Source organism: Calypte anna, chromosome 24 (genome assembly GCF_003957555.1).
Source record: "Calypte anna isolate BGI_N300 chromosome 24, bCalAnn1_v1.p, whole genome shotgun sequence".
NCBI classification, from domain to species: domain Eukaryota; kingdom Metazoa; phylum Chordata; class Aves; order Apodiformes; family Trochilidae; genus Calypte; species Calypte anna.
In genome coordinates, this window is record NC_044269.1 from 3457627 (window position 1) to 3469519 (window position 11893).

General features: G+C 44.7%; 1 protein-coding gene across 1 annotated transcript; it reads right to left on the reverse strand.

Annotated features, from left to right (window-relative positions):
- Positions 1–1898: 1898 nt before the first annotated feature.
- On the reverse strand, positions 1899–11893 carry CRTAM (cytotoxic and regulatory T cell molecule). The gene is made up of 11 exons (XM_030464652.1): positions 11845–11893; positions 10279–10425; positions 7946–8098; positions 7644–7775; positions 5129–5299; positions 4505–4576; positions 4000–4107; positions 3448–3552; positions 2911–3054; positions 2438–2521; positions 1899–2029 (listed from the first exon to the last, which is right to left on the reverse strand). The coding sequence occupies exons 1-11, from the start codon at positions 11891–11893 to the stop codon at positions 1899–1901; spliced, it is 1296 nt and encodes a 431-aa protein (XP_030320512.1).

Below are 11893 nucleotides of genomic sequence, written 5' to 3' on the forward strand. Positions count from 1 at the left end.
CAAAGCTAATGATGTGTAAAGGGCTTGGGAAAAAGAAAAGCTTAAAAAAACCCCAAAACAACACAAAAAACAAACAAACAAACAAAAAAACCCCCAAAACCAGACCAACACAAAACCAACTTTATCTGTTAAAAGAGAAAAGAAATCCTCTGTTTTCCTTATCCAGCTTCATGCCATGCTGACAAGGAAGTTACCAGCAAGAAAGGGAGTGACAGAGAAACCCCAGGGAGAGGAACAGGGAACACTTGCTAAATTAGAGTTTCTTTTCATTTGATCGCATTCAGATGTTCCTAAGTCGTTTGCCCAGCCGACTACTGACAAGATGAAGTGTCTGGGAGGACAGAAAGAGGCAATGTTGTGAGAAGGAGGATTCAGGAGCCAGGGACAGGGCATTGGGTGTGAAGAAGCCGTTTAAAGGCACCGAGTGAGTTTCCCTTCAGCCCCAGGGCACCTGTAAAGGTTTGGAGGTGCAAAACAACCCTCTGTTTCATTTTCAAGCTTAAGCACTGCTTGTCCCACACACTTTTACCCTCCGGGAGGAAAGCTACACCTTGCCTGGATGCCTGTATCCATTGCTCCACTACAGCCGAGGGGAAAGCCGGGCACCGAGTTTTGCCTCTGCCCTTGCCTGTCACCCCTCCCCGGCTTGACCCTCGGTCCCCAGCTCCCTGAGAAGAGCCTACAGTCCTTTCAGAAGCCATTTCTGTCCCCTTCAGCCCCCCCAACCCAGGCCCGGCCCCCTCACCCGCTGCTCCCGGATCGCTGCTCTCCGGTTGCTATGGTTGCGGAGGACGCGCAGCCCCTACCACGGGCAGGGTGCGGGGGGAACGCGTCCCGCACACCCAAACCCCCCCTCTGCGGACAGGGTGGTAGCGCCCGGGCAGGGCGAGGGATGCGGGGTGAAGCCCCTTCCCGCCTGGCAACGACATCGTGACCCCCCCCTCGCTGTCATCCCCCCCCTCGCTGGTTTCATTCTTTATTCCAGGCCACTTCTCAGCGGTTTTTTCTTACTCCTGGTGAGAAATAATGCTAATAGTGAGGAAAAGAAGCATACAGCTTTCCTTTGTAATGTGAATTTCCTTTATTTTAGGGGCCCAGTTCCATTTTTCTGCAGCAGGATAAGGGTCCTGGTGGGGCTCTGTGCATTTAAAGTCTTGGTGATTCTCCTAGCTCACCTAGGAGAGGATTTGGGGAGTTCCATGTGTACCCCCTGTTTGAAGACTTCCATGTTCTCAGTAACACCCCTGGAAGCTTTAGGAGACTGTAATTACAGCACCCAAAATTTTGGTTTCTGAGACCCTTGCAGACTGGTGCTGACCCAAACTTGTACAGCACAGAGGGGATGCTGGCACTGCCCAGATGAGAAACTGAGTCCTGGCAAGGGGGGAAAACCTCTTATTTATTTATTTTTTTAAAACACTTTGGGCATCACGATGCTTTCCTCCTTGTTTGGATACAGCTGGATGTCCAGGTTTGGGGTGGGAATCAGACAGTCTCAGTCCCAGCAACTTCCAGGGTTTCCTGCTCAGTCTCATGCTTGCAGAGGTGGCTGAAGCATCCCCTAAATATCTTCATATCCTGCAGCCCACAGTGTTAATTGCATTTTCCCTTGCTAATTGCTGAGAGGACACGAGATGGGATGGATGAGTTTCTGGCAGTGGTGCATCACATCCTCAGAGGGTTACAGATAATTCAGTGTGTTCATTGCTCATAGATTCCTAGGAGCACTGGTCCCATCTACCTGTCCCACAGGTTTAGGAGAAGAACTCCCAGTTGGTTTTTGGACTGAGGGTAGCAGTTTGTGCTTCTGCTCTTTGGAATCAGAGAGATATCTGAACACTGTAATATAAGAACCAGGAAACAGTGGGGTTTCTGCCCCTTGTACACATCTGTCATTGCTACACATCTGTTTCCTTTCCACATCCAAACACTTTCTCTCTTACTGCAGTGGTTTTGCCTCTTGGACTCTTTGGTGGTGTTTCCACGTAGCCTTCTGTTACACATTGCATGTTGGGCTTCTGACTGACAACTGGAAGATAAACACACATTTATTACTGATTTTGTAAAGGAGAGAGCTGTGCCTGCTTGCAATGCATATTAATTAGTGTTATAGAAAAAGAAGAATTCTTTTCTTCTTTTAGAAGAGAACGATTCCTAGAAATCGTTAGGGCATCCATCACAGCAAGTACTAAGATGCATGATGTGATCTGACATTACACAGGATTAGTATTAGTTCTAGAGCTGATTTAAATACTTTGTATATGAAAATAATCGAAGAAGGAAAGTTTTGTAAATAGTTTAGCAGTAATTAGGAGCCCCTTTCTCTTTTCATGTGGCTTAATTACTGCAATAAACAAAGGTATTGTCCAAGGTCCCTTATTCTTGCCACGTGCAATGCTCTAACAGGAATCCATTTATGTTGGCTAAAACTTTTTACCTTGTTCATTCTTCTCATGGTACAGACTGTCTTCATTAGGTTTGGATTTATGACTCTCCAGTGTTTGCTCTGAAACATCATTTTCTGTGCAGAAAACAAACCTAGGTAAGATTTTCCCATGACTCTTCCTCACTCTCTGGCTCGAGCAGAAGAATGCTGAGAGGCTACACATAAAATGAAGGTTCAGTCATCTTGACCGACTCAAAGAAAAGCTTAAGACAGCAATTTCATTGTCTTCTGTGGCACCTGGTGTCAGCTGAAGGGTGGCCCAAGGCCATGAGTTATAAGGAACAGGGATGTCCCAATAGATTTTTGCAACAAGTCCCAGCCACTGTCTATGGGAGAAGGAACTTCAAGTGAAGGGCTGGAGGAACTGTGTCTTCTCTCCACTCACCAGACTCCTCAGCTCTCCAGCCCTCTGAATATCTGCATAAAGCAGTGTCAGCAGTTGCTCTGACAGAGCCAGCACCCACCTCTCTTCCACACTCCATGAGCTTTTTTCAGCTTCCTCATGAAAAGCAAGACAATGATGAGCAGCACAAAAAGCAGAGCAGCCACCAAGCTTGGCAGCAGGAGATTAGTCTTCTTTTTGGTGCCTTCAGATTTCAGATCTTGCTCTGCAAAAGAGGCAGGTGTATGTCTGTGTTGTTAATTAGCTTCCTGTGAGTCTCTGGTAGCTGAGAAAAGAAATATATATCCTGGACCAGGCCAGATAAACATGATGGGAGTACAGAAATCACCTTATTGGACTTCACATTGAGACATGAGGTGAAGTTTTTTCTATTTATTTGAAAAAGAAAAAACTTACTGAAATGGGTAGCCTCATGACCTGGCCTAACAAACTGTACAATTTAGTTTTTGTTTTCCATGCTAAAAATGGTTTCTGTGGTTTCTCCTCCAGACTGCAAGCACTAGAGATGTAATTACCATTATGTGGTCAGAGAGAACCACCTTGGTGTAAGAAAGCTCACAGCATGTTTGGAAGCTGAAGGGTACTTATGGGTTCATACCACAGGTGATGATGGAAATCACAGTTATATTTTCCTTTGGTAATGGAGCTTCTGTCCTGGAGAGTTCCTCTGCTGTGACATTGCCTCTGGATGCTGTTTGAGTCCCTGGAGGAGTGGAAAAGAGAACAATATTTCTCTGAAGGGCCAAGGGATTAAGAAATCTGTATTTTCCCAGCAGCTTTGAAGTCCAAGGCACCTTTGCCCACTTATGGGGGCTTTAGCCAAGGGATTTGAGCAGTGGAAAATCTGGAAAAACCCCTCAGCCTCTAATCTGCAGCTTGCAGCCTGCTCTCTGCACAGAATCCTTGTTGTACAGTGCCACCTAGAGCAACTGGCCAGAGAAATCCCAGCCTGAGATCCTCCCAGGTGCTTCTGCATCCAAGGAGAGAGACTTTGGCAGTGTTCATGGCTGTAAAACTGAGGTCTGGCTGCACAACCAAGCAGAGCTGTGCTTGATGCTCCTCTCTTGCTTGTCATGTGGGAAAGAACACTGCTCTCTGCAGCATTTCTTCCCTGGTTTGGTAAATTCCTGTAACTTAAAACCAAACTTACAAGTAGCTGTGACATCTGGTTGGAGATTTTGCTGGGTTGGCATTGATGCTGAGCTGGCAACTACTGAATCCTCTGGTAGTGCAGAAGGGAGAGCTGGGTGTTCAGATCCTAAAGAAAGCCCCCCAAACACAAGACAAAAATCAGAAGACACACTTCTCCACTGAACTGATGAAACCTGATGAAAACTGATGAAAATGATGACAATTAAACCTGCCCTGGATGCCCCAGGCTGCTGGGATGCTCTGTCTGATCAGTGCTTACCCTTACAGTCCCCCCCTCAGTTTCCCTGTCCTCTGAATATGTTTTATACAGAATGAGTTAAAAACTGAAGTGAAAGCCTTACCAGTCTGTGGAGGGGAACTGGGAGTGGGGGCTGTGCTGCTGGGGGCACTGAGGAGAAACCAAAGGGGTTCTGATGGTTGTGTGTGCAAAATGTGCCTCGGTGCTGATATGGGGACAGATCCTGGGTTCATCTGATCTGGGCATTCATTAAAAAGAGACCTACCTGGAGATTGCTTGTTCCCAGAAACCTGTGTATCCACCTCTAGAGCAGTTGGTAAAGGATTTGGTTTTGGCACTGAAAAAAAACCCAGGCAAAACAACAGTCAGAGCATTTCATAGGCATTTGCTGAATCAAGCAATCTAAAGATGAGTGAAGTGGGAATAGTCACATAAATCCTAAAGGTGAGTAAACAGGTAGAAGGCAAACTTACTTTGAGGATTATTAGACAGGCATCTCCTGTGTTAATTGACAGTATTCACACCCTGCTAGGTTGCCAGGTGGATGTGCCCCATGTGCAGAAGACATGGGAAGCTCACAGATTTTTGAGAACATAAACTCTGAGTTATCTTGAAATGTTTAGGACAGACATCAGCTGACTTTTAGCCACAGCATCAGGGAACTGAGCTGCCTGCTATGTCTCAGTGGTTAATGAGTTTTAAGGAAGCAGAAAGGAGCCTCAGAACCTTAGTTTGGAGTTCTCTTGCCCCAGGTAGCCCTCTCCTTTAAAAACAGACTCCACACATGGGAAGTAGACTATGGGCTTTAGCTTTGTCTGTGTATCTGTGTAACTTTCACCACTCCAGAGTGGTAAAATGGAACAGTCTTTGCCAAAGGAGCCCTCAGTACCCATCCTAGGGAGGTCCTCAAACCCATAAGATGATATCAGCTTCTCTCCTCCCAGTGCTCGGTGCTGGATGATGCAGCTGGCTGTGGAGTTGGGCCCATAGGCCAGGACTGTCAGTGTGCTGGTTGTGGTCCATTTCTTCCCATCAGCTTCTAACTTGTGCTTTGTGTCACCTACATGTGGAAGAAAACATTGAAGTGCTTTCTAGTCAAGAGCAATTTAATGAAAATCCTTCCAGGCCCAATCTGCATCACTGTGCTCCAGCAGCACCTGATTTCTGTGCACAAGTTGTGTACAATTTGCTGTGCACAAGTCGTGTGCAATTTACTGTGTAAATGGGAGCCCAAAGACACCAAGATCATCTTTCACTCCTTGGCAGTTCCGTGCAAACCTCATTGCATCTCCTGCACCCAACCCAAAGCCTCTGCTCAGTTCTGTGACTCCCATGGGGAAAATCCCCAGCACTGCTATGTCCAGACCTCAAATGTCCAAAATGTGGTGAAAGCACCAGCACTTTGGGTCATTATTGATTGTAATAAATTTCTTTGCTGGTTATGTGAAGTTTCTTTGCTGTGTGTCACAGCTAGGCAGTGCCAGCCATGGGGAGCCCTAAGGCAAGGACCTGACTGAGGTTTTGCTGTGCTCTTGAGATCTGGAAAAGTTCTGGTGCTGTCCAAGGACATGGAATTTGTGTCTTAATAGCTGTGGATTTGTTACCTCACACACAAGAAGCTGAGCAGTATTTGTGCATGTTGATAAATACTGTAAGCATTGATGTGCAATACTTACATTTGCAATAAATGTTCCTATAACTATGAAAACCAGGGCAAATCCTTTGTCATCCCTACAAAACAGGTTTCACCCTTCCCTTTTGCAGCTGGGGGGGAATGAAACACAAAAATCAGTGACCTTGTCATCATGTAAGTTGTCTGATGCAGTTCCTAGGTGTCTGGGTAATAGTGAATTGAACTCATTTATATGACATGGAAAAATAAATAGAGATGGATTTCATGTGACACTTCAGTGTCCATGGTGGCACAATAATATCTCCTGCCTATAATGCAGAGGTTGTCTGGAAAGAAACTGGTGTTTTCTTTTGGTAACACCCTTATTTCCTAAAAAAATTCCTTGTTTCCAAATCAGCCTTTCCAGATAACTTGCTGTATCACACAGAGCAGTATTTCTCAACCTTTTTATTTTTAGTTTTTACCATGACCCCCATGTAAGAGCTCAAAAGGATTTCCAGGTGGTTTTGCTCTGATTTTTGCAACAGCTCAGTAATCACAGCTGGTTCCAAGTGAAACCCAGGTTCTGCCACTAATGAAGCTGTGCTGGCTGGTTCTAATTAGTATCAATATTTGCAGTAAGTGAATAAAGCTGTGAGAAGGGGGAGGGAGCAGTGGTTATCCAGAGGCACCTCCAGAAAGGGGGAAAGGTGGAGAAACGGTGAATTAAGGAAGCTATTTTTGCTTTTTAAATATTTGAAGTTATATTTGGGAGGAGTGGGCTGCATCCACCAGAACTCCTGACCCGGTCCTGGTGCCGTCCGGGAATGGGAGCCCTGGAGCAGGAGAGGAAGTGCTCGCCCTGGGGCTTTGTCACCGAGCCGAGGAGGTGAGAGGGTAAGTCTCGTTTTTTTTGGTGAAATGGGGAAAATGAGGGTGGGATTCATGTGTTTAGTGCCTGAGCTGGGTGTTGTACACCTCAGCCAGCCCGCCAGGAGGGTTTTTCATGTTTAAGGACAACTCCCTTTTTAGAGGAAGGCTAAGAAAAAAAAAAGGAAAAAAAGAAATCAAGACTTTTTTTTTCTTTTTCCTTTCCCCCCCTCTTTTTTTCTCTCTTCATTCAGCCCAGCACACTTCTCTGTATTATTCTAGAGCTCTGAGTTGAAAAACCACCTTGAGGGGGTGGGGGGAAGGTTCCAGGTTGAGCTTTGAGTGTGTGGCTTGAGGATGCAAAATCCACCTGGGAGCTTGTTGGAGCATTAATACCTTTTTATCTCTGAGTATTTTCCTCATGCTTTGCTACTGATGTCCTGTGCTACAGTTAGAGGTATTTATTATTAGAAAAGGGCCTTCAAAGCAGCTATTGATGGAGTTCCCAAGTTTTAGGTGGAGCTACGTGGGGGCTCTGAGTTGTCTGTATCCACCCCAAGGTGTTGCAGGGTGCTGTGGGTGTGTGGGAGCTGCTCAGCAAAGCCTGGTCCCTGGTTACAACATGAAAACCGTGATAATGGACTTGTTAACTGGTTATACTGGTGCTGTGAAAGTTGTCCCACCAAGGTCTTGTTTTCATTCTCTTTAAATGGAATTTTAATCCAAACTCTGCTACGTGAGTGGAGGAGGAGGAAGGGAAGTCCCAGTTGATGTGTTGCAGAAGGTGCTTCACCCTCCAAAATTTTTATATGTACCCAAGGTTGATGATTTGTTAGTAAATTGTTCTGGGTTTTGTTTTTATTTTTGATTTTTTTTTTTAAATTAATTGTTAGTAGTCAGTCCCTGATCCTTTAGCACTTACCAGGGAGCTCTATCCCGTTGTCCAAAAGCCAGGTAACCTGGGGTTGTGGTTTACATCCTTGGGTATAGCAAGACAGTGTAATATTTCTTTCTGAGTTTTGGGATACTTCCAGTACTGGATAAGAAGGAGCAGCTGCAGTAATAAGATTTAGAATTGGTTATGGTTTTATGCATGGCTGCACACATCATGTTATTTGGGGGGAATGAGCTCAGCCCAGAATCGTGTTAAATCCCATGAAACCATGGAGCTGAGGGGATGGCTTTGCTCTGCTTCTCTGGAACAGAGTGGGTGAAGGAACTTACCTAATACCTCAACAGTCTTGTTCTTGCTTTTGAATGGGATGCCATAGTGGAAGCACTGATAAACCCCTTCATCGTGCACTGTTATGTTGGACAGTTGGATGGATAATTCAGCCTTTGAATAGTGGACAAGTTTGTACCTCGGATCCCTTAAAGCTGCAAGGAAAAGAAAATGTGTAGTGGTACATAAGAGGAAGACAGATAATCAGAGCAGTAATGAAAGAGCAGAGTTTTCTTTATTATTATTATTTTTTTAATTCACTTGATGAATTTCTAGCTGGTGCTGCACTAGTACAGAGGCAGCTGAAAACTGAAGAGGGGGTTGTGTAAGCTCCCAGTGGGGAAAATGCCATGTTTTTTCTTGCTTTTCTTTTCAGGGAAGTCTTATGTCTATGTTCCCAGGTATTATAGCAGCTTGGGGTCTTGCTGGTGGATAAACATAAGTAAATGTTGGTGTGTGAGGACATTAGATCCAGTCAGAAAAGTAATATAACCTCTGAGTATGGGGCATGGATGAACTGAGGATCTTTCTCTTCTCTGTTTCCCAAGCCTTCTCTGGCCTTGAAAGAATCACTTCCCCTCTTTGGGTGTGTTTTATGATATTTAAATGAACACTGTGGTCAGCACTCACCTTTTATTAATTGCTTATTAATTGGCTACTTTGCTGCTTCTCTGTCTGACTACCTTGATTTTCATGAGACCATCTGCCAAGATATCTGCACCCTGCTGTCCAAATCTCTAGCAAGTCACAGGGACTATTTCTGCAATTGTAGTACAGAAAGTGTGACTTTCTGCTCTTAAATTGAACTGAAATGGTGGATATGTGCCAGTCATGAGGGGGAAAAAACCCTCAAAAGCTCTTTTATTTTTCATTGGTTTTAGCTGAGGTCTTGTAGAAATAGAGTTAATCACACTGTACTATAATTTATGGAAGTGATTAAATATTAAAGGTTTTGAAATAACTGTTGTAAGGTTCTTGGTAGCTTTTCATGTTTTAAGTTCCAATGAGACTGGAGGGAACTGATTCCTGAAGTGGTTTAGTGGAGAAAAAACGTGATGGATTCACAGTGGTGATTCAGAAGAACAATGTCTGTGTGCAGTGTCAAGTTTGGTTTCTAAATGAGGAATTTTTAATCCTCACTGGGACTAAAAGTCTCAGTCCCAAAGTGTTTGCACAGAAGAAAATAAAAAGGTCTGGCTCTAGGTAGGGCTGTAGAGAACTCGTAGGAAGAATTCCTTCATTCATATTACCTGTTATGGTGTAAAATGCTGAGAACATACAAATATATGATGGAGAGATCATTTTCTCCTTGCAGTTCTTGGGTGTGTGATCAAAGTGACTGCAACAAGGAAGAGAAACCCCTTCCATAGCCAGCTGTGCTTTTTGGAAGCCTGGATGTCAAGGCAGCACAGGATGGGCTGCACTAGCCCTGTTTCTCATATTGATCAGCTGTCAGCTCAGCTCTGAGGTGTTGTTTTGTTTTGTTTTTTTTAATATAAATTCTGTTTTAATCTATTGGTTCATATGGGTAATTTAAAATTGCTAATCAACAGTCATCCCACTTGCTCTTGAAACTGAGTAAATAGGAGCAGCAGTTCCTCATGACACTTTTAATTTACAGATATTGGCAATACTTGCAGGAAATATTAATAGGCTGATTTGATGTGGATGGCAAGATTTGGTGGCTGGGATTCCCAGAGCAACTGAAGTGGACCCTTAGTTGCTGGGCACTTTCAGTGGGAGAAGGGTATCCAGTGTCATTTGGATAAATAAATCCCAGTCATTATTATCATTAAAGCTTTAACAAGCAGGGCTGCTGATTAGGTCCTGTACAAATGGGGAAGACCAAGACAGTTCTCATCTTGGAGAGCTGTCAGATTTGGAGCAAGAAGAGCAGAGTTAAGGGTGGAGAGAATGGAAGGGAACATAATAATTGTAACCTTGGCTTTGTCAGCACACCCCAGAAATCACTGCTTGTTTTCTCAAAATTTCCTCTTGATGCACTACATCAAATTCCCTGGTTAGCAGAAAAGCACCCAGGGCTTTCAGGCACATCCACTCCTGTCTCTCCTGTAAGGCAAGAGTGGGTTTTTTGAGCTAATCTCTGGGTGTTGGTGGTAACTCCAGTTCCTAGCTAAAAGCTGTGCTGCCAGACCACTCTTGGGGGTGTTTCCATTTCTTCACCTTCCTGCTAGAGAGGAGCTGAATGTAAAAACTTCTCAAGTGGTTGGGTAGCAGGTGATTCAGCCTGGCCACAGGTGGGAGCCAGGAAATCCCACTCCTAAGTGACCCCCCAGCCCCTGTGGAAAGTGCTGAATTTAGGTTTCACACTCACCCCTCTGGGTGTTCAGGAAAATGGCAAAACCACGAGGGTTTAACCACTGCTGGGCAGAACTCTCCCCACTGCTGAGGCTGCAAGGGAGGTTGAGGTCTTCTCCTTCCTTCAGAGTTACTGTTTCACTGCCAGCTCCTGGAAAATCCCCTGCCAGACATGAGGGGGGTAAAAAAAAAAGAAAAAAGTTGTGATGTTTTCAGAGTAATGTGCAACTTTCTTATTTTGAAACAGAAAAAAAGAGCCTCCAAAACACAGCACCTATGTAATTTCCATCAGAGATCATGGCTTCAGACCATGACATCAAATTTCTCTGACCTTCAAGCCCATCCCAGTACAGTCCCTGAGGGTGGGAGATGCTCCAGCAGGCAGTGGTACTTTTACTGTTTGGATACCAGGAACCTGGCAAAGATAGCCTGGCATCAAGATATATCCCTCTCCATGGCAAGAAAGGGCAACAATTTCTTGCTAAAAAATGCAGGATGCCACTGAGCAGAGTTGTTCCTATTCCTTTAGCTGCCAGAAAGTACACAGAGAACTTCTGTTGTTTTGACATAACTTCAAAGCAGTGCATTGAGTGCATCTTTAAAACTGCAGCCTCCAGGGCCACCCTGTTTAATGAGTTAGTTTTGAGCTGTGAGCAGGAGCCTGAGTTAATTCTCATGACCAAGAGCAGCCAACAAGGACAAATTCATCATGCTGGGGTTTGTGGCAGTATTAAGTGCAGGGGGGTTGTACTGCAGTGGAAGTTCCTGATTCAGAGCAAGTCTGAAAGGGTTCTGCAAGCATGAGTTCAGGAGATTGACTGCCAGCTCCTTAAGGCCTGGCTTCTGTTAAAGATAATCAGTGGTAATCAAATGTATTAGAGAATACATTTTGATTTGATGTGGCCTCTCTTAGCATTCCCTCTGCATGGGGGAGGTTAGAGATGCTATTGCTGAGACTTTGCTGTGCTTTCTGCAGCATTTGTTAATAATTGTTAATAATGTTTCCAGCATTTGTTAAGAAGGGAAAGGGATTCTTGCTTTGGCCAGCACCAGGCTTGTGCCTGCATTCCCCCTGCAAAGTTCCTGAGTGAAACCTGCAAGAATCCTGAGCTTTCCAGAGCTGTTTTGCTGCTTTCCTTCCTTAAATCTCTTGCAGTCTCCTGTGCAAGGCAGAGTAAAGCAGATATAAGCTCTGTCCTCTGGTAGGAGTAAGGAGATTGAGCATTTCAAGTGCTCCTTGTTCTCAAAGTCCTTGCAAATGCTTTCTAAATTTCCTTGGTTTCTCTCAGCCACTTTTTACACAATACATGAACCAAGGCATGCACAGCTATCCAGCCATGGAAAGTAAGCCCTGATCCCTTGTCCAGATTTAAGGGAGAGTATTTTGATGTCCCATTGCTGGTAGGAGGTGAATTGGTCTCATCAGTGCTTGGTTTAGGAGTCGGCTGGAATTCAGTGACAACACAGCATTGCCAACAAGAAAACAACAGCAAAGCTGCTTGGCTCTGGAAATCAAGTTTTCCAGGCTAGCCTGATTGCAAAGTGAGGGGGGGATCATGGTAAGATGTGGTGTATCCCTTACCTTGCATCAGGACCAGAGCTGTGATGTGTAGCATCCTGGGGAGGGCCAT

What these genes read in the sequence shown, in the direction of transcription:
- CRTAM (XM_030464652.1), bottom strand. Translation starts at nt 11,893, where the DNA reads ATGGCCCTCCCCAGGATGCTACACATCACAGCTCTGGTCCTGATGCAA. An exon ending in CAACGGGATAGAGCTCCCTG is followed by an intron (nt 5,300 to 7,643) that starts GTAAGTGCTAAA and finishes TTCCACATGTAG; the next exon opens with GTGACACAAAGCACAAGTTA. An exon ending in TCATGGAGTGTGGAAGAGAG is followed by an intron (nt 2,522 to 2,910) that starts GTGGGTGCTGGC and finishes TTTTCTGCACAG; the next exon opens with AAAATGATGTTTCAGAGCAA.